This window comes from Lottia gigantea, assembly GCF_000327385.1.
Source record: "Lottia gigantea unplaced genomic scaffold LOTGIsca_32, whole genome shotgun sequence".
NCBI classification, from domain to species: domain Eukaryota; kingdom Metazoa; phylum Mollusca; class Gastropoda; family Lottiidae; genus Lottia; species Lottia gigantea.
The window spans coordinates 1,542,135-1,565,666 of record NW_008709073.1 but is presented as its reverse complement, the minus strand read 5'-3'; the positions used below and the strand labels follow the sequence as shown (position 1 = coordinate 1,565,666).

At 30.9% G+C, this 23,532-nt stretch overlaps 2 protein-coding genes across 2 annotated transcripts; one reads left to right on the top strand and one right to left on the bottom strand.

The window, feature by feature from the left end:
* Positions 1 to 8,909: 8,909 nt before the first annotated feature.
* LOTGIDRAFT_162089 (hypothetical protein) lies at positions 8,910 to 10,188 on the top strand (the record flags this gene model as incomplete). The annotated part of the gene is made up of 3 exons (XM_009058025.1): positions 8,910 to 8,966; positions 9,196 to 9,709; positions 10,031 to 10,188. The coding sequence occupies 3 exons, from the start codon at positions 8,910 to 8,912 to the stop codon at positions 10,186 to 10,188; spliced, it is 729 nt and encodes a 242-aa protein (XP_009056273.1).
* A 1,659-nt stretch (positions 10,189 to 11,847) lies between these two features.
* On the bottom strand, positions 11,848 to 22,451 carry LOTGIDRAFT_232820 (hypothetical protein; the record flags this gene model as incomplete). The annotated part of the gene is made up of 16 exons (XM_009058024.1): positions 11,848 to 12,478; positions 12,988 to 13,080; positions 14,521 to 14,622; positions 15,102 to 15,134; positions 15,692 to 15,750; positions 16,051 to 16,148; positions 16,403 to 16,490; positions 16,855 to 16,917; positions 18,086 to 18,151; positions 18,773 to 18,819; positions 19,548 to 19,603; positions 20,017 to 20,169; positions 20,704 to 20,780; positions 21,060 to 21,102; positions 22,184 to 22,251; positions 22,413 to 22,451. 16 exons carry the CDS (start codon positions 22,449 to 22,451, stop codon positions 12,445 to 12,447), a joined length of 1,119 nt encoding a protein of 372 aa, XP_009056272.1. The 3' UTR covers positions 11,848 to 12,444.
* Between the last annotated feature and the right edge of the window lie 1,081 nt (positions 22,452 to 23,532).

Sequence of the window (23,532 nt, the reverse complement as noted above, 5' to 3'; positions counted from 1 at the left end):
TATAAATACATTTCCATTTTGAATATCAGTAATTAGCATATGGAAAAAAAAAACACTATCCAATTCACTTCGTATGAGATACAGCAGGTCATTCAGTTGAGCAATGGCACAAATGTACTCAGGAAACTTTCAGATCTGACCAATTTTTATGTAATGTAATGTTATAAATTTAATTTTCAACCATAAGTCCTTTGAGGCTGGAAAAGCTATTTTAGCCCTGCAATTTTTCAGTTTGCGTGATTCACATTTTCCATCATTTAAAACTCAGTTGTGCCTAAAATTTTGAAGGTCAAATTTCACTTTGCTATCTCTCAACCATAAAAATGTCATCCTGGACAAAGTCATAAAATATACATTTTCCAAGATTTATGCGACTTAAATTATTCTGATTAAGTCCTCAAGCCAAGCCTTAAAAATTGCAAAACCTTGTAAAACCCTGTGAATTACAATTTTTTTAAAAATGTCTAATGTAGCTTAAGGTTATGTATAAAATGTCACATAAGGACAAAAAGTGGTAGATACAAAATAAAACTGATTAATGTTTTTGAAATTGGTGTTAAATTTGACCAACTGTGCAAGTAATTCAACTATAAAGTAAATTAATGAACCATCAAGAAACTTCAAGCCAATTTTACTCCCAATTAATGACACATCACAAGTCTCAAAGTTATATATAGTTAATGACTTTATAATTTGAGGTAAACAAATTAGCCTGAGGGTGAACTTGAGCCAAGTATACATTGAGCATTGTTGATCAAATTCAAAAATAAAATTTTGATAGCAAACTTTTACTGAAGATTGAGCTAATGAAGACAAGCACAGTGGGCAATGATGTCACATCATAAATGAACTCATTCTGATTCTGAAGAGAGATCTGTGATTGATATACTGCCTGAAGTGAAAAGTTCACTAGCTGCTATTAATATTTCGCCAATATGTTGTTTGAATTTCGGTGTTCGTTTAGCAGTTCGGATCGTTAGTACTTGGTTTTTTTAATAGATAAATAATAGATGGCAGCTCCATATACCTGCACCTCTAAAACAGGAAATCCAGGATAAATCATCTTGACCTTTGCCAGACCCAAAACTAACTGAGCAATTGTGGCCCAGCTTTGGACCTTCCACTTATTTTTTATTATTTCAAGTGAAAGAATTGTCTGTGGCCCCTGGAAAAATTTTCTGGCCCTGCCCAGCCCTCCTAACCTAATGTTTCCTAGTAATGCCACTGTTGTTTTCTATTGAAAATGTAAACTAAATGTTTGCATAATATCAGTAACAAGGTGACATGGTCTCTATAACAGGTCATTAAAAAAAATTAAAACCAATTCTTTTGTTTACATTTTTTACATTCAATTCTCTATAGATCTGTATGAGAAATGAACACAATGCTGATATTTACTGGGAATAACCTATATTTATACATCTGTTATTTGATAATATAATTTTATATATTGTGTCAATTAGTTAAAGGTCAATTTGATTCAGTATTAGTGAAAATTTGATAGATGTGACCTTTATACAAAGTCATTATGCCATTTTAAAGTAACGTTATAAAAATATTCCAAATAAGCATTTTATGTTGAATGAACTCTTTAAAAGGGATGCAAAGTTGACAAACCCAATCATAAAATGGCACCAGGTTATGAAATGAAATAAATGGAGTTTTACGTCTTACTGTTCTGCACCATGTGGGTTAATGAAGACAGACAACGCCATGTAGAGTGCAATGGCATTAGGTTAGAACATATACTGCCTCACGGAGGACATATAGTACATAAGTTAATACAGCTCAAATTCAATAAATTGTCTGTAGATGAACAGATTTGTCCACCATTATGGGTGTTTTACATTCATGTTCTATTATATGACTACATATTTTCAGTATAATTTACTATTTGACCTTAATTACTCTCATTGGTATTACTGACAATAGTTATAACCATAGTGTCTTTAATCTGTTGAATGTTGGCATGTTGAGAAAAATTACAATGCCAGATGGATCCAATTGTTGAACGCAAAATTTCAGATAACCACAATATATTGTAATGATTCTTATCACGTATATTCATGATAGAACTGCACATTTTATTTAAATCTGAATTATAGAAATATTTCATGCCTGAAAGTTTTTTAAAACTAGACTGTTTATATACATGATATGAACCTTTGAGGTGAGTAGTCAACTAGTGCTAAAAATATTGAACTTGGCATATTTGATGCACACTCTAAACAATACCTGAGAGAATTGTGCCAGCTTTGTGAAGATCTATACCTCAAAATAAACATGGTTATCTTGCAGCACATTGACAATATTAGAGATTTTCTATTTGATGGTGCATAAAATACACACAAAACTCTGTCTTTGTGCAGTGTGTCAATAGAAAAAGAAACCTGACAATAGTGTGAAGTTTAGATAACCAGCTAGCTATCTTGTATTGAGTTGTGATGTTTGTTGTACTTGTACATGCACTTTTATTGTATTTCTGCATGTAATTTGATTGTAACTGTACATGTACTTGATTGTACTTGCAGTAAATTCATAGTTTAAAATGCCTTCTATCTGTACTTGTACATGTACTCTGATTGTATTTGTACATGTACTCTGATTGTATTTGTACATGTACTTTGTAGCTGCAGTTAATTCCATAGCTCTTCTGACAAAAAGTCTCAAAAGTTTCAGATGTACTTAGGCTTTTTTATTTATTAAAACACTTATAATTTAAATGTCTATATATGTCTTTTTCCTTTGTCCAGAGAGGAAATTACTGCATGACAAGCAGCAACTATGCTTAAAATGCCATGTGTAATAAAACACAGTGGTATCAATTTCTTCTGGAGGGTTGTGGGGTACTCTGCTGCAATTGGTGAGATAGCACCATGTCCGATGTTTTAAATTGGTTTTTACTACATAATTTTGGTACTCTTTTTAAAACAGATCATGTGTGAAATTGAAAGGCAAACAAATTTGACTGATGATGTGAATACACCTTAAGGGGCTAAATTTCCCAAAACAATAGAAACCCTTGAATTGATATAGACCCATATTTATACATGATAATATATTCACTTAAACTGGACAATTGGTCACCATCTCACCATCTAGTTTCTATTCAATTTCCTACCAGCTTATTTTAAAGTTTATTTTCTTAACAACATTTGCTATCACAGATGTTGATATTTGTCCATATTTTCATTTCTGCTTGCTGCTGCAGGCAGAATTCTTGATTTTAATATGAGAAATTTGGATAAAGGGAAATTTGGATCAGATTGCAATGCCTCTGGCTTTAGCAGTTTACTGTTTTTGTCTTGAACTGAGAATATGCTTTTGTTTGTTCTATAACTTAACTAGGCTTCTACGTAAATGTTTACAAGGATCCCTGCTGTTAAAAAAATTTTGTGTTTGATAGCTTGAGACACTGCTGTGCTATATATCAATGTTATGACTTTGGCATTTCAAAATGATTTACAACGGGCCATATATGTATTATCAATTTTTGATTTCACCAAAGTATAATTTGGAAGCAAATACTAAGTTTCGCAGTTTTGGCATCCAGATCTCTTCTTGGCTTGTCCAATTTGATTTTCAATGGATCCAATCAAAAGGCTATTTTCATAAATGTGTTATTTAGAGGCCTTAGGCTAAGTTTTGACTTGATTAAAATGTGTGTGTAGATGACATTATAAGGCATCTGTGTATTTAGAAAATAACAATAGTGCTGTCTGTTCATGGCTACGGGGCAGAAAAATGAACCTTTGGATTGAATGAGAAATTTAATAAATGAATAAAGAGAAGAATAGAATGAATTAATAGAGAGATAAATGATAGGGGGTTTACTGATGTTTTAATCAAATATAATATGACAGTTTCATTAACTTTTAAATGTCCTTCTGTATTTGAAATGAAGCCCCAAAACTAATTTTACTTTATTTGTTTCAAATTGAACATCCTATCAATCATTTTGATATGTTCATTATAAAATCAATTCATGAGAACATCATCTGATGTTCTGTTGACAAAAAGATACAGGTCTTTCAACTCAACTCTATAACTGTGTTGTGCTGTGTTCGAAACTTTTTAAATCTCCAACATACAAATTTTCTTTTTAATGAAAAATTATAGGTTTGTTCGCTCAAACTTTTTGGGTCAATAATCCTGTCAAATTTTATAACAGGAATCCAATAATTCATTCCATTTTTGGTGGTCTCATGTCATGAATTGGATATTTGCAATAATGATTCTACCTGACTGCTCCAAAGCAAATAAGGACTCGTAAATATATAATGTATAATTTGGAATCTAATTTCGACTGATTTTTTTTACTTTGAATGGCTTATGTTAAACCAGTTTTATTATTTTTTCTGTCAAGCTACTGTCACGCTTTGAACATTTTAAAATAATTCATGGTGATATTTTAAATATTTGCTATCAAGAAGATAAGATAAGATGAGAGTATTATGTTCTGACTAACGGCCATCTTTATCACTTTTATCAGTTACAGCAGACGCGAAGACTGTTTTTATTAGAGTCATATAACCTATGAATTTTGCTAATGTCAACAACATCGCGTTACATAAAACACACACTTTTGTCCATTTTCAAAATGTCTACCTTAACAAGCTAGATAACTTACTCAATCAATGTTTTCCTATCTCACAAATGAAAAATATGACATTATTTGGGTTAAATTTGTATGAAAACTTGCTTAAGAGCCATGATAGTTGATACAGCAAACAATTTTCAAGTTGGTGTCTTATCAAAACAGCTGCTGGATTTGGTTTATATTGTCAGTTTATTTTATGATAATTTATAAGTTAGAGAAGGGGTTAATCTTTCAAGTAAATATTAGCACAATGTTGAGCTACTTTTAACTCATAAGTTTGGATTTGATACACCTTCTTTCTTTGTTTGAAATGAATCAATGATATATTTGGTACCTATAAGATCTTCTTGAAGGCCAAGAATCAACTCGTGCATTTTTGAGACAAAAATTCTGCATGATTCTGGATCAATAATGAACCATCAGTCTCTGATATGTGTTGATGATCCTGAAGGAGAAGAGCTAACCATCAACTCCTATGGTTGGGTTTCAGACAATCTGACTCTCCACAATGAGTTCACATGAATCTTCAAGCATCAATATCAGTTAATCCTTAAGATTAATTTTTACCCGCGAACAGACATCATAAATCAGGAAAGAAGATAACTGACTAATTTCAGGCTTAGTAATCATCCTTGATCAACCACTCCAAGGCATATTTACCCACACCTATAATTCCTTACCACCCACATTTTATCCAAGTTACCGACACTAAAGACCTTCATTGTTTTTCAGTTTATCAAAAACAAACTTTAATATCTGTTTGAATGCTTTGAGATCTTTAACAAAGATGTCCAGATCATTGCTATCTTGTTAAAAATCCAAGCACAATGACAAGCGTAAAAAATCAAGATATCACCCTCTCAATTCAAGGCCATTGAAGCTTGAACAGTGAAATAATAAACTTTTGACCGGTGTTTGATTAAAGAAATAGCTAGAGGGAAGAGTGGAAATTGTTAGTTATTTCTCAACACTTCACATTTTGATTTCTTTAGACTACTGATGGTATATTTGAATTGGACACTTGATAATGTTCATTCAGATCAATTTGTAACTTAATTTGTGAAATATATACCTTTTCATTGAATTATGATAGTATTAACAGAAGCCTGGGGTCTTTAGGGTTGTCAAGAGTATATTTGTTTTTATATTAAAATTCTTCATCAGATGAAAAATTGCATTTGGTAATTTGGAAAATTTGCAATGATAGTAAAATCTAATGACAATTATATACTACTATTAAAAATCAAAGGATGAATGCAATCTGTTACCAAAGTCAAATGGTGCTTAAAATCAAACATGGTATTGTAATCATATTTGATCATTACACTTTCAAGTAATGGATTTACATTATTAGCTACATTTAAGCTTTCATATGCATCCTTTCATATGCACTTTAGAGAGTGCATTACTACATACTAAGTAATAGTCATACTGAATTCCATAATTTAATATTTTTCAGTTTTTGAGCTTTGAGTAGAAAACACTCTCTGTATTGTAAAGAGTGCCTTATCAAATACTTAGTAATGGTCATCCTCAATTGAGCATTTGATATCTTAATATTGTTCAGCTTTTGAGCTTAGAGTAGAAAACACTTTCTGTCTTGTAAAGGGTGCATTATCAAATACTAAATAATGATAATCCTCAATTGAGCATTTGGTATCTTAATATTTTTCAGCTTTTGAGCTAAGAGTAGAAAACACTCTCTGTATATTAAAGGTCAAATTCAAAAATTACAATCAAAAATTTGAATATCCCAACCCATGAAAATTTCAATCTTAAAGACACTTCCCACATCTTGACCACTCTGATAGGCAGGTGTATTGAAAGTATTCAAATAAGAGAGGGGAATAGTAAAACCATTTTGTTCATGTGTGGACATGATTTAAAGTCATTTATCATTGCCTCACTTGACAGTCTCCAACACAAACAACACCCTTAACATTTCATTCATTGCTAAGATCACAAAAAATCTCCAGCAGGCAGCAAACATCAAAAATTGTATTTGATTAAAAAGGAAATTTCTTTGTCATTGGTCAGTAAGGTACCTTGTTTGTGCTTTCCATTCGCAACTCATTGTCATTCAATACCAAATACAAGCAATTTTTATTAAGCGAAATCCAAACATTGCTGCCATCAAATTTCTGTGGTACTGTAAAATGGCTAAAGGCATATCCATTTGCTGAATATTTGAAAATAGTTTATGTTCTTCTGTCCAGTAAATATAGAGCTTGTTGGAGATATAGAAAGGATTTTCATCTCCAATTTCCATCTGTCTTAGCAACTTAAAAATTTAATGAGTACATCTGCAAACCACATTAAGAGTACCTATAACCTAGCCAAAAAATTTATCACTTTTAAGTTTACTCTAAATAAGATTTTGTGAAAGTCTGAAATTGTTTCAAGATACACTATACATTTCACATAATAAGATATTCAATTTGTATTTCAAAAGAAGAAGCTTCAATTTTCTTTGTAATTACACATAGGATCTAAACAGAAGGGAGATTTGACGTTGTCATGTAACTAGTTAAAATTATTAACGATCTTTTTCTCTATGTCATTTTATCTTAAACACCATTATGAATAAGCCACAGTTCAGATGTGTTGTAAAACCCAATTTTCAGGGTTTGTCGCTCAATTTGTTAATAGAAAAGTCAGAAGAAGGGGCGAAAATTAGGGGTTGTTAAGAAAGTTGTAATCCAATATGGCCACCTGTAGGATATCATATATACAGGGTATAAAGGGAGGGATGTTCCCTTGTAAATATCTCTAATTATCAACAATATCTCTTCTCTTGTCTGTTGATATCTATAGTTACATCTTACCACACAGATTCAGATAATAAATAACATTCCAATTACTCACTCTACATTTATACCAATAACAAGATTATAACAACTGAATTGTTATTCTATACTTAGACTAGAATATATTATGTTACATAATGTACTGTATGTAATAATATAAAGTTACAGAGACAGATTAGACATCGGTTTGACCAATCGTATCTTAGTCTCAGAAGCGGGTATATTTAAGCTAAGCAAATCTATAATAGTGTTCACAGCTCATCGTTGAAATTTTAGCCTTCAAATCAATATACCTCCAGAATTATCTGTGTTATGAATGCTATTTCTTTAGTCTCTGCCATATATAGAAACAGAAGGTGAAATTCCTAATTTGAGATATTTTTGAAGGAATTAAAGGATTTTTGAACATTTCTAGTACTTCTGAAGATTTTTTACATATATTCAAGACCCAAATCAACCCCAGAAAATATCAAACCTGTCCCTTTAAGAAAAGGTTGTTTAAAAATTTGCAGGGAAAAGACATTAATTTGCAAGCTACGAGGGGTGATTGATAAGTTGTAAGCTTAAGAAAAAAAAGTCAGTTTGATACCAAACCTTTTTATTTTTCATCAAAATCCCCTATTAGGTCAACTTACTTCTTCCTGCAATGTTTTAATGCCATTTTGCTACTTTTGTTTCACATCCCTTAGATTAAGCTGATTTTATTCCAATTTAAAAAGATCAAAATTGCTCAGTCTCATCTTATAATTGAATTTACTTTTATGTCTGTTTAAACGCACTGGCTATTTGCACCGTCACAATGCATGTTCTCTATGGCTGCTAACATAAGAAACAGGTGGCGCGCTAGTTTTTTTTAAAAAAAAAAGCGTGAAGCCATTTTGATTGTCAAGAATGATATTAAGTGACTTTGTTAGGGTTAGGTAGGGATGGCTATATGTTTATAAATGCCCATTTTTGTACCACAAAAAAGGTTAAAAAAACTGAGATATGCTTCGTTTTTCTTGGCTCGCGCTACAAAATACAATTTTATTATACAAGTGTTCCAACTTTTAGTATTTTGCACTATCTTTCTTCATCAAAGCGTGTAATAAAATAACAAAAGCAGACAGACGTCACGTAAGACAAATTATCCAGCCACATGCATGTTACAAACTGATGGTTTCATATTCAGAAAATTTACATAATTTCATGCTGGTTTAAGCATATCTCAAATTGTTTAAACAAACTGTACTTGAAAAGTTTTTGTTTAACTTGATTCACCTGCTTTCTTAATTATTTTAGAATTTGGCACATAAAACATAAACACAAAAAATGTACAAAATATGAAAAAATGAGATATTATACTATGCTATCAAATTAACATATTTTGTTTCTTGAAGATTGAAAGTGACAATGGACTGCATGAGCCTCTTATTTCAATTAATGCTGAGCTTACAACCCTTTATTCATGGAATGTAGCGCCATCTGCATATCTTGTGCATGTAGGGATATTAACAAACAACATGAATAACGTTGCTACTCAGAGTTTCACACTATGCAATCTTCAAACAACTGACCTTGTATGTGCTTGTATATTTTTTAAACCAACCCAATACATCTTCATTTACTTTACATATGATTAATCTTTCCCCTTGAATGCAAAGCTTAATTTCATGTTTCTCTATGAGGTTGAAAACTTTGCCCCGAATTTAACCAGTTGCTCAGATGATGATACGTTCCATGTGTGAATAACAAAAGATGAGAGGTCAATAAAGTTTGGTTAATGGAATGATTTTTGTCTATTTTCAGATCCCCTTACCAACCTTTCAGAAGTTAAAAGTCAACTATCCTGGTTACAAACATCACCAAGGTGCCTTGAATAACCATCATTTAATAAAAATGATAGGTTGTGAAAGTAAGCTCCTCTTACACGATACTAGTGCCTTACGCTTATCTGTTGCCTTAAATAAAGTTGGTAATCAGCATTCTATTGGTCGACAGCTTATCAAACTTTCCAAATTTGGACGGGATAGTGTGCCTGGTCGAGATGGATTTCAATATATTTATCATCCCATGGCTTATGGACCTTACCTAGCTGATAAATATGGCTATCCTAGTATTTCAAAACTTCATCAAATGGATCCTATAGACACAAAGAAGAATTTCTGGGGGAAGCAAGGCATCTTAAGAGTCATAACATATACAAAGAAACAGAATCGACCAAAAGGCCATGTTGCATTGTGGGATTGTAATCATTTTCATCAAAGTAAAGATTGGATAGCTGGTCATAGTTTGATAACAGTGGAATTCTGGGAAACACCAGGTAACAATCAATGATTTCTAAGAAAATTTACCATTGGTTATTTAAACTGTAATAACTTCAGATAGCAAATATCCACATAACAATAATTAGAAATATGAATCAAGCAATCTTGTATCTTGGACTTTTCAAGATTTTAATCTATTGAAATAGCCTTTGTCCCTACATAATCTTCATCATAACAAGAAATTATTGGATTGGAATGATATGAATTACATAGGCTATGATGCATGCACAAAATGGATAAAATTACTAAAATACGATTGGTTTTGCATATTATTCCAAATTCCATATTTTTAAAACAACTTATTTATTTATTTTCAGACTCTAATTGTGATCATATGCCAAAATCAGAACCAGAAGATTATATGATGCAGAAACTTCTACCCACTCTCCCGCCACAGTATAAAAAGAAATTCAGACATAATTCCTGGAAGCGATTATTATTACAGAAGCAGCGCCTTTCATTAAAAGGGAAGTAACTGAAAGTGCCTTGAAATCTATACAGCAAGACTATTTAAGCCAAAGTGAATATATGCCCAAAAGTGCTAATAACAATTTTTAAATTATAAAATGGCGACATTCAAAATGTCAGGAGAACAACGGTAATTTTCAAGCATTAACCTCCAATGAAAATTAAACTTTGAAATGTGAACATTTGATCATATTTTCAATGGTGAAGAACATCGAACATGATATTGAGAGAACATGATGTGATTATGTGAAATTTTATAATTGACTGGAATGTGTTCAGAGACGTCTTCAAATACACATTATACAATTCATTACATGGAATATCAGTCAAAACAAAACAAGGTATTATAATATAAAATGTGCCTTAAAAAGTGTAAATATATCATTGCTCAAATCAAATAACATCATCTGGAGTTTAAAGGTATTCATTTATGTAATAGGTCTTCCACACATTTCACTTTGTCATCAAAATTTGTTGTTAATCATGCATCTTCATGTTCATTAAATTGAATTTTGAACTGGCTTAACCAATACAAATAAAAAATTCTATAAGATGAGCCGAGGATGGGTCATGCAGAAATTATGTACTCACAAGTAACTGAATAGTTGGCTTAGCAAGTTGCCACTCAAGTAATTGGTCATTCAAGTAATTGGCAACTCAAGTAATTGGCCATTCAAGTAAATGGCCACTTGCCATTCAAGTAAATGGTCACTTGCCATTCAAGTAATTGGCCATTCAAGTAATTTGCCACTCAAGTAATTGGCCATTCAAGTACTTAGCCATTTAAGTAATTGGCAACATAAGACATTTCTCCATCTTCTTCCAAATTAAAATAAGTCATGCTTCCATTCAAAATGTATATACTATATGTAAATTTTGGTAATCAAAATTTGGTGCTCCAGTTAAAAAACAATATCTACTTGTATAATAGTAAATATATCTTCATTCAAACCAGCTGTCATGATGATGGGTCTTATATCCACAACATATACGACCATTTAAGACAAAATCTTGTCCACTCAAACTCATTTATGATTGAAATTTCAATTATTACACACAAATATGCTGTTGAAAAAGTCAATTATGGCTCATATTTTGTTGAACATAGCTTGGTGTTCACTATTAAAAAGCTGTGAAGAAAGAGATAAGAAAATGCAAGTAGATAATGTTTTTGTTTTTAACTGAGGAGCTTTGAATGTGTGGTTAAGTTTGATGTGATTTTTTTTAATATTTGAATATAATTTACTGCCAAATTTGTCATTAATAATTTGTATAATAATTTAATTGATATGTATGTAATTGTTCATTTCTGTCAGCCAAAATCCTGGCTCAAAATCTCTTGTGAGTGAGGAGGCATATTCATCAACTACAATCAAATATTTGGTCAAAATAGAGCATGTTCATTAAACATTTTTAACGCTCTTCATTTTTGTTGCCTAAATATAAGCTTCACCAGATGATAGAGCTCAATTTCAGCTATTTCTTAAAATAAGAATCCAAACTCCAAAAAAAATATGGTAAATTAACATATACAGATGGCCTAGAGGTGACGACAATCTAAATTTTTTTCTTCAATTGCATGAGTAATAGGCATAACACTTTCAATAAGTGTTATCAATGCTTGAGCACTAACAGCTAAAAAGCAAACATTGAGGCAAATATATCTCTTCAATGGTACACATGCAGAAAAGTAGGACTTACCATTAATATTCAATACTTTTATTCAGCTGTTATTCAACAACATGACAACAGTCATTATTGCTCATTTGCCTGTTTGATGAATATGCCTCATGTTTGTATGTATTATGTGTTATTTAATCATTTTATTATTTTTTCATTTTCGTTGTGACTTTCATTGCAGCTTCATTTTGCTGTACAGATAATGCCTTTCAAAGACTATGCAAAATATATATGCAAAGTTGAACACAACAATATTGCAAAAACCCTGATTTTTGTGTTTTTTTGTTGTGATTCATGAACATGTCTAGTACAATAACTTTATAAAATACATCAATACATCAATTATCTATGACAAATTTTTACCAACTCTGTGATAAAAACAAAAACAAGAGCAAGATAGTTTCTTGTAGTGGCAGAATAAATGGTAGAATTCTTAGTTTGAAGTATTTTCGAAGGAATTGTGCGATTTTCGTAAATTTCTAGTGCTTCCGAAGGCTATTTACAAATATTCAAGACCCAAATTCCCTCCTTCAATATGGCGCTACTACCCCTTTAAGTATTTTTCATTTTGGGTAAAAATTTGTCATAGATTTTGATAATATAGTACTATGCAATGCCTGTAAATATCAGAAATACATATTTGTAATAATGAGTTTAGCATATAAAATAAAAACTGGCATAATACAATTTTTGTTCGTTTTTGTCTCCTTACCATGACTGCCAAATATATGAAGTAAGAAAACTTGGGGAGCGTTGGTGTTTTCCACAATTGGGAACACAGGAATTACCAGTAACTCTGTTTGAAATCTAAACATTTTCTCAAACTGAGAAAGTTTTGACTTAATGAAGGTCAGTAGACTCAATTGGCATGAGATCTGATGCGTCCTCTATAAACGGTCCTGATGGTGATTGGTGATGGTGATCTGAAACATGTCAGCAGCACAAAAACCTTATAATTTGCTTTAAATTTACATAATCCTTGTGTACATAAGGTTATGTTCTCATAGCCTATAATCTCTGATATCAGTTTTTGGCTGAGACATCAGATTTACCAATACTTAAGCATTGCACTTGAAATTGACATTGTCAGCCAAGTGGGGGAAATAGGGATAAAATAAAAGCCTACCTGTTGGCAGAATTAGAATCAATTGTAGTGTCAGGACATTCTACAGAAAGACTTCCTATACTAATTCCAACTATTCCACTATCTTCCATAATTCTGAAAGAAATGAAGATGAAGTTGATGCCAGTTAATTTTATATCCTACTTTCTAGAACTTTTTGAAACAGACAAAGGCAAAAACAATTATCTAATGTTGTATTTATTAACCTTTGATTAAATATGCTTTCTGTTTTTCACAGCCTCCAAACCAATTTTTTGCACCTCATTATGTAACATGCCACTTCCAGTTTTGCAAAAATTTCAGTTTTGGATATTCATTTTAGATTCCAGCCCATTTAAAGATTCTTGGTCAAACCAAAAATACTTTACCATTTTCAGTTTGGGCTTGAGACGTTCCCAAACACTTGTACATAATAGGAACTTACTGTATGTATTTACTTCATGTGGCTGATTGAGAACAACCACAAATCATCTGAAGTTTCAGATATTTCATATTTAAAGAGAGGCAACTATACTCATTTTATAAATTCAGACAACAACTAAATTTTTCCTCAATGGTTCAGTAAATATGTTAGATATGAATTGTCATGTGGTCAGGTTGGGAACCATAGTGTGTATAAAGTATTGTTGAACCATTATGGTTTATCAATTATATTTGTCTACATGAATCAAAACAAGAGCAATATATTTTATATTTGGAGGTAAATTACAAAGTATTGAAACAACTGCTGGTACACGATACATGTATCATTCAAATGGTTGTTTATTGATACTTTACTACACATGTTTACCAGACAACCATTTATACACTGCTAAAAGAAAAGCAAGTTCCATTTGTGAATGTAAACATGACAATATACAATACCCAGGAATAATTAAACTTAATGTTTTTACTACAGCAGCACAGGATAAATAATATGAATTGTTGCTTGTCATGCATTGCTTGACATACACTTTGACTAAAATGTCCTCATTTTTCAAACACTTTAGTCTTTTCATTGAGATAAATTGATACAGCTGTCGATAGATGGAAGTCACGTGACACTACGTCAACTCTGGAGAACACTGGCTGAGAGAGGAAATTTTAAGAGTAAAAAGATTACTTACTTGTTAGTAAGTTTCGACTGGTACATGGTATACAAATATTGACAAGGTAATGTATCAGCAGTAAATAGAGTATAAAGATTACTTACTTGTTAGTATTTGTTGGATGGTGTATAATATACAAATATTGACAAGGTAATGCATCAGCAGTAAATAGAGTATAAAGATTATTTACTTGTTAGTATTTGTTCTATGATGTATAATATACAAATATTGACAAGGTAATGTATCAGCAGTAAATACAGTATAAATATTACTTACTTGTTAGTATTTGTTGGATGATGTATAATATATAAATATTGACAAGGTAATGCATCAGCAGTAAATAGAGTATCAATATTACTTACTTGTTAGTATTTGTTGGATGATGTATAATATATAAATATTGACAAGGTAATGCATCAGCAGTAAATAGAGTATCAAGATTACTTACTTGTTAGTATTTGTTGGATGATGTATAATATATAAATATTGACAAGGTAATGTATCAGCAGTAAATACAGTATAAAGATTACCAGTACTACTGTCTGTATACCTGGTGAAGAAAAACAAATTATACAAGAATTCAAGATATGACAGTTGAAAACAATATGTATATTATCTATGTAGTCATTTCTTTTTTTAATAGAAGACTTGAATATTATTTAAAAGTGAGGAAGACATATCACAAACACAAAACAATATTGTGGAATAAGCATACTTCTTCAGATGATGATGATGTGCATGTAAATTATGTTATAATAATATTGTCTTGTGTTTGTGATATTTTTTTTTCAAGTACCATACTAGGTAGACACATGTATTATGTTCTGACTAAAATAATAAGCAAATCCATTTTATATATGGGGCCAATTTCTTGACAATTGACTTTAGTTGTCGGTCATAGCATGTTGGACCTCAATGTCCAAGAGCAGTTTCCAAATTGCTGAGCTAACCTGGTTCCTCTACTACAGCTGTTCCCTACTTAAAGAAGAAGATAAAGACAGAAAATGCTAAAAAGAAACCTAAACTTACTGTTTAAAAATTGGCAACCTTGCTTTTTCTTCTCTAAAAATATAGATAATCAGTAAGTCTTACAGATAAATGAAATCTAGTTTTTGAAATGAGTGGTAACAGACAGATATCCTTTTTACTTTACAAAATTTATCAACCGTTAACATTACACAAAATTCACCTGTTCTTAGAACGCTCAACCGTTAACATTACACAAAATTCACCTGTTCTTAGAACGCTCAACCGTTAACATTACACAAAATTCATCTGTTCTGTTCTCAGAATGGAAAGGTTCTCAGAACGGACTTGATAAATAGGTGTAATGTAAACAGTAACCGTTCCGAGAATAATGTCTTGCATGATATATTGAGAGTTTCATCCTTTAAAATCCAAAATCTATTTATCATTAATATTTCTCCAGTGGTTGTTAATTTTAAAACTTAATCCTCCATTAATTGGTTACATAATCAGCAATTAATCCAACTGAATATTTATGGCACACTAAGTCTTGAGTGGCAATAATATTCACTTGCCTGATCAAGGGTTATATGTCTAACTGACTTGTACACGCTAGTAAAATCAAGATAAATTAAAATGAATCAATAACTGACCTTGATAAAGTAAATAAATGATGTGTACAGGAACAATGAAGAGATTCACCAATAACATTCTAAATATAGAAACATATAATGTGAAAGTAACTTTAAAGAGGCAGTATGCAAAATTTTCATAATAATACAATTATCACCTGAAAATATTTCTAAAGTATGTTATTTATATCTATGTATCTTCTTTATCAAATTGAATTTGCTTTTAAAAGGGTAAATTAAAAACAAAATAATGTGTTGAACAAAATAATGTGTTGAACATAAATAATATGCTGAACAAGATAATGTGTTGAACAAGATAATGTGTTGAACATAAATAATGTGTTGAACAAGATAATGTGTGTGGCACTCATTATACTTACAGCAGGTTTAGTTAATGCTGTATTACATATATCTTCTAACTTATCTTTTAACTGTACCAGTGATTTCTTCTTGTTTATTTCATAGATCAGTTTACTCTCTATAATTTAATAAATGTGTTTAAGTAGTCTTTTACAAATACTCAAATATTATTTTGATTGAACTTTGAGTTAAATTAAGACAAATCCTCCTCAAGGTAAGACGAATTCTGATGCCAGTGCCAGCACTTTTGAGACTCTGCTCAGTGTTGGCTTTCACCGCTTCATAACTAAAAGAATTCAAGAAAATTAATGACACAATCAGTGCTTTTGAGAGAGGTCTGATGTCAACTTTCTTACAAAGGGTGTTACTTACCATGTTGGAAATTATTAGCATTGAGAAACTGTTTCCACATATTTGAACTGGTGTCTGGTGGTATCAGCAGGTCTTCTTTCTTTAAATACTGTAATATAAATATTCAGATATAGAATTAGTATGAAAATTTCAATATTTTCAGATAATCTGAATCTTAAAAAACATCTTTAACAATGAATGATTTAATCAACTATTCAGACAGCAAAGGTCTAATATACTACTATACTGTTAGATAAATAAAATCTCTTGACCACTGCATTTCAACGGATGAAACAGTCAGTCAACAGTCAAGCGTGAATTCTGTCTGGTGGTACTAGGCATCTCAGAAACCTCCTGAATGTTCTGAACAATCACGAATATAAAATGATAAATATAGATGTTGTTGATTCACCATTGATCAGGAAACTAATTGAACAGAGAAAACAACTGCTAAAATAAAACATGTTACCTACTTGACCAACTTTTTCAAGTCGAAACTTTTCCTTTCTATCTTCCTCATGATGACTTTCACCATTCTGAAATGGAATGAAAAAAATGAACATGTTTTAAAGATCCTTTTTATCTGCATATGATATAAAATCTACTCGCTTTTAAGATTTATGTTGAACCATTGTCAAAACAACTCTCTTCTATAGAGAAGAACTGTGTCAGCCATACAACCCAAAATGTTTATAGTCCAGTTAGGCTTAAAGGAACAGGGAGGCCATTTTTTAACCAATCATACTTAAGTCTAATCAGTCATAGTGTTCACAGCTCATCCCCGATTTTTGAGCTTTCAAATCCATGTGTATCCAGAATTATCTGAGTTCGAATGTTAAAATGACGACTCGTCAATGATACTCTGTGATATATAGAAAGCAGGCGTGGGTGACCGCTTGAAACCTCGTATATGCCATATTTGGTCTTTATGACTTTTTGGTAATGTTCGAAAGGTCGTAAAAGCGCGGATCTTGTGATCAAAATGTCTTATTCTTAGCTTGATCATTAATAACTCAAAAACCACTAATTAAATAACACGTATATAAACAGTCAGATTTAAAACCTTGTAAAATATTATATCATACTAGGTTCAATGTTATTGGTTTAATAGGTCGGAGTACTCAAATTTTTATACAAGGTTTAAATTTTCAAAGCATGAGAACCAACTATGGTGGTAAATTAAATCATAAAAATATTTTTAACAAAATACATGTACAAATAGTTTTTTGCATTTTTTCTCGATAAGTAATTTTGGGTCATAAATTGTTATACAAGGTTTCAACTCTCACCCATGATATATAGAAATAGTGAGTAAAATTCCTAGTTTGAAGTATTTTTAAAGGAATTATGTGATGTTCATACATTTCTAGTACTTCTGAAGACTATTTACATATAATTAAGACTAAAATCAACCCCACAAAAATAACACTGAGTGTGACCTGTCCTTTTTAAGAAACTAAAAAACTCACTCAAGATTAGTTTGGCTTTATTACCACTATAAAGGTATGATACGGTCAAAAAAAGTTATCCCTATGTTCAAAAAGGAATTTAGTCCTGAAGCTTTCATTCAATTGAACCTTCTTTACTAGCATCCTTTAAGGTCCACTATTACATTCAAACAGTTAAATTTCAGACAGTTACCTCTCTTATAAAAATAGAAATAGACAGTAAGCAATCATAGAATCATTAATCAAAATTATATACCTGAGTATGCTGGGTAAAATTATCTTTCAAAAAATCAGCTACAAAACTAATATCATGTTGTGTCATCTGTAATTATACAATAATTCAGAAAATATAATATCAGGATTTTTAGACATTTTAATGAATCATACGAAACTATGTATGGTTCTTGGAAATAACGAACACGAATGTATAGTTTGCAGCCATTTTGAATCTATACTTCGACTTGATGAGTCCAATTTATAAAAAGGCTATAATATTTCAATAAAGCCATCAAATCAAATTTAAAGCCTTTAAGTGTGATTTGAAGATTTGGTTGAATTAGTCAACATTTTTTAAAATTCAACTTATCAACTCAAGACAGAGATTAAGAGAGATTATTATTTCCATGTAAGAACAAAACGTAGTTTCCTATGGCAAAAAGTGTCCATTATGCATAAGATAACATGATTTCTTTTCAGACAAGTAACAGGGTAAAATGTACACACATTCAGATATTACATCTACATGTACACATATGTGAATAAAAATTAACAAGTTGAAAGAAAATTCAGGTTTCATCAGATATTTTATCTGATAATAAGATACATGTTCAGAATCTAAATTGCATGAATATGTTACCAACAATGACAAAGATTTTCTGATTTTCTAAAGAAGCTATAAGTGTTTCCTTAAACCATACAAAGGCACAAATAAGAGGAACATTACCTTACTAAATTCTGGTGGTGTTTTCTCTCCAGATAATCTCAATATTGCTGAAATAATAATAAACCTAGACAGTGATAATATATCATATAGTTGCCAAAACAATTAGTTACAGAATGTGGAGGTGCAAATAGCCAAAGTCATGTATCCATTGTTGTTCCAGAGTTGAAAAACTTTACAATTCAGACTTAAATCACATGTAAATGAAAATAACCTAACACAGATGGGGTCTAGATATCTTTGTTAGACAATATAATCTGATTGTTCCATAATGCATACACTTCCTTCACCATAAAAATAGAGCTAGATGCATAGGTGATTTCACTATCAAATCACATGAGTTTTTAATCATATCCTAAGACAAGAAAACTTTCTGCAGTATGGAGCTCTCTCACAATCTCCAAGATACTGATAGTATCAATTTGCACTTTTCAAATTTTCATTCCGATTTTTGCAATTCCACTAAAACTAACGTGTTTTATGATGTCACAAGAGGGGAACTGCAAAGATATTAATAGTAGCTTCCAGTAGTTCCCCTCTAGTGACGTCATAAAACATGTTAGTTTTAGTGGAATTGCAAAAACCACAGATGTCGAAATGAAAATTAGAATGGTGCAAATTGATGCTATCAGTATCCCTGATACACATAAAAAGTTTAGAAAACCTCTTTACAATCCCTTTTAGTGTGATTTAAACAATATTTATTTTCATAATACATAATATAACTCGATTCAGAAACAAGATTATTGTGTGTGTTTGAAAAAAAAAATTAACTTACCTATATATAACCATTTGAAGAATGCTTCAAAATTTTTAATACTTCCATCAATAACTCTAATATAAAAACATTTAAAAATTTTAATAGAGGAATTCTTTATTTGATTATTAGAATATACTGGAAACATTAAGCTATGACTAATAAGGAATTTTCAAGATTACATCCATTTAATTTTTTTAGGAACTACCATGTGAGATTTTGGTATTAGCTTATTTTTTGTTCCCGATTTTTTTAATGTCAACGATTATTTTTTGTACACTGTTTTCATAATAGAACAATTGAACAATAAGGTGTTAGCACTGATAGTGTAAACTACGGGTTAAAATAATATACTTTCTCAAAATACTCTGGAATCAAGGTCCAGACCTCTGCATCGAGGGTTCCCTGTTCAGATCATTCTCTTAAGTGAAAGTGAAGGTTGAAGGTTAAAGGAATAGGAAAAGGTTTTCAAAAAAACAAATAATCTTACTGTTGTAGTTCACATGTCTTTAACATAAAGGAACCTGCTGTTTTGACTGCTTCCTGGAGAGCTGTCTGTTCTAATCCTAGGATACCAAACTTTTCATACCATGATGACATGCCTCGGAATTCATCTAAATGATACACTATAGACTGACCAACACTGAAATTATACACAAATTGATGCTGAATTAATATGGAAATTGAAGATTGACTGACATTGATATTGTAGATTGAAAAACATTGTTATTGTAGATTGACTGACATTGATATTGTAGATTGACTGACATTGATATTGTAGATTGACAAACATTGTTTTTGTAGATTGACTGACATTGATATTGTAGATAAACTGTCATTGAAATTGTAAATTTATAGACTGAAACTGAAGGAATTGTTTGACAGATAAAATTGTAGATTGACTGAAATTAAAATAGACTGAAATTGTACATTGATTGAAACTAAAAACTAGATAGACAGAAACTGACAATGTAGATTGAGTGCCAAAATTATACACTGATGTACTAGATTGACTGACATCAAAATTGTAAATAGACTGAAACTAATCAAAAGAATTTAAAATGAAATGGTAATGCTGTGTTTTGTGAAATTAAGAAAATTTTGCTGACAAAGCAACAATAGCATTCAATTTTCAACTTATCTAAGAGTATTATTTTATTAATGAAACCATACTCACATTTGAAGATGTTTCACAACCAGTTTTTGTATATTGGAATAGGAATTTTCTACGGAATGTCCCAACTTTTTCAAACCCTGCAAAAAAGTGCATTAGAAACATATTAATTCTATTGATCTACTTCCCAATGATGTGCATGTTTTTTTTTTCAATTTCATGAACCCTGGAAATGCATTTAACTGACAACTTTTAGCACTGCAGTCTATGTCCATTAAAAAACCTTGTTAATAATTACTGAGGCAGGGCATGCTTATATAACAGGACACTCAATAGAGAGTCCACATAGTTAATAATGTTAGCTGTTATAACCATGAAGAACATGTATTAAATCAACAAAAAGAATTGTAAGTATTCACCTTTTCTGTAAGTTCATGCAGCAGGAATGCTTTTAAATGCCACCTGTAAAAAGAAATGATAAATTCTATTCATTCAGTTTTTTGTACATGTATTGAATAGTCTGCATACAGTAAGTATGGCAAAATCAGAGATCTATGAACAGATCTTTATATTACTTTTGTTGATAGCTGGAAAGGAAAATCAAATATGTAGACAAATTTAGGTCTTCAGATGAAATTGCTTCAATAAATGTGTAGTCTCCCTTTAGTCTTCAGATGAAATTAATTGTAGTCTGATGTTCAATAAATGTGTAGTCTCCCTTTAGTCTTCATATGAAATTAAATGTAGTATGATGTTCAATAAATGGGTAGTCTCCCTTTAGTCTTCAAATGAAATTAATTGTAGTCTGATGTTCAATAAATGGGTAGTCTCCCTTTAGTCTTCAAATGAAATTAATTGTAGTCTGATGTTCAATAAATGTGTAGTCTCCCTTTAGTCTTCAGATGAAATTTATTGTAGTCTGATGGTCAATCAATGTGTAGTCTCCCTTTAGTCTTCAGATGAAATTAATTGTAGTCCGATGTTCAATAATTGTGTAGTCTCCCTTTAGTCTTCAGATAAAATTAATTGTAGTCTGATGTTCAATAAATGGGTAGTCTCCCTTTAGTCTTCAGATGAAATTAATTGTAGTCTGATGTTCAATAATTGTGTAGTCTCCCTTTAGTCTTCAGATAAAATTAATTGTAGTCTGATGTTCAATAAATGGGTAGTCTCCCTTTAGTCTTCAGATAAAATTAATTGTAGTCTGATGTTCAATAAATGGGTAGTCTCCCTTTAGTCTTCATATGGAATTAATTGTAGTCTGACGTTCAATAAATGTGTAGTCTCCCTTTAGTCTTCAGATGAAATTTATTTTCTGTTTCTGAGTATTTTCAATCTGATTCGGCTAAAATGGACAATGTCATGCATGCCATTGGATTTCAAACTAATGAGGAATACCAAAAAGCACATCTTTTATCAATGAAATATAAGAGAAAACTGGAACATATGATCTTAGAACCAGTTACAATTCTAAGAACAGGAGCTGGGAGAAAAAAAATACCATATTATGAGTAATGTAATGCAAGAAGATGGAAATACTTACGATGGTACACCAAACAGTAATAACTCTAAAAAATCATTACATATTGTTCCTTTACTTTCACCTTGATTCTGAAAGAAATATATTATTATTATCAATCTGATTTTGTAAAAAATCCTTTTAAAACAATTGAATGTACAAAACCTTCATAAATCCTGAAAATATATACACAAAATTTCCCTCAAAATCTGTTTGACCTGATGTACTATCATTATCATTATATTAGTAATACATGTATAAATGTGTCATAGTTCCATACAGTTAAAGTCATTCCCCACAAAGTGTTTCTGCAAGGGTTAATGTCTCACATCGCAGTTTGTAAACTAAATTAACCCTTTTTGTAATCCATATATTTCCTTTGGTTAGACAAAATCAGTTTAATTGGCAGAATGAATATTTGCATATAATATTCAGTAAATCTGCAGAAATGAACTTTTGTGCAACCATTGCAATATATTCAATCAAAACCCTGCAATACTGACATTTTTAAGTAATTATCAACTTTCCATTACAGACCAAAAGAGGTCAGATTTTCAATTAAAACACTGCACATTATCAGGTCATTATGTGAACCAATGTCTACATTCCATTACAGAAAAAAAAGTCAATTTTTCAATCAAATATATCAAAGGGTAATTAGAACGGCCATAACAGTAAGATAGTTTCTGGCAAAAATATTCATTTGTCTGTCTATTCGTAAGGAAAAGGACCTCCTGACATTTTCAAAATAGATACAAGCCTCCCTGGAGCAAACTTATATTTTTTTGTAAAAAAGAATGATTATCATGTAAGTAATTTTTGAGCCTTAGATAAGATCACCAATATATTGAGATAACATTACTATCTATAAAAGACTCTATTGTCCAGATGTATTGGGTCTAACAAGTCTATTTAGATGTTTCTATTTATAATTTTGACAGAGTGTCTATTTAGACAGTATGACAGGTCTGGTAGACAGGTGCTACTTTTATAGTCTATTCCCTTTGTCATTTCCTCCTCCCCATTTCATTATTAAACCCAATAACCAATATCAAATCTGTTTGACAGCCAACTAAATTCTCATTCCCTGAAAATTATTCAAAAATTTTCAATCAAATTCATGCAAGGCTCTAGTTACTTAAATGAAAAATTCACTACCAAATTTCAAAATGTCAAATTTTCCTTAATAATTTTGGCTTTGGTAGTTTGGGTCAAATACAATCAAAGAAGGATTAATTGCATGGCCAGTCATAATAATCTGAAATTTCAACAGTGTAAATGTCATGTTTGAAGATTATAAATTGTAAAAATGAGGCCTGCATTAAAGAAATATTATACAAAATTTTCATGTTAATCTAAGTGAGGTGATTCAT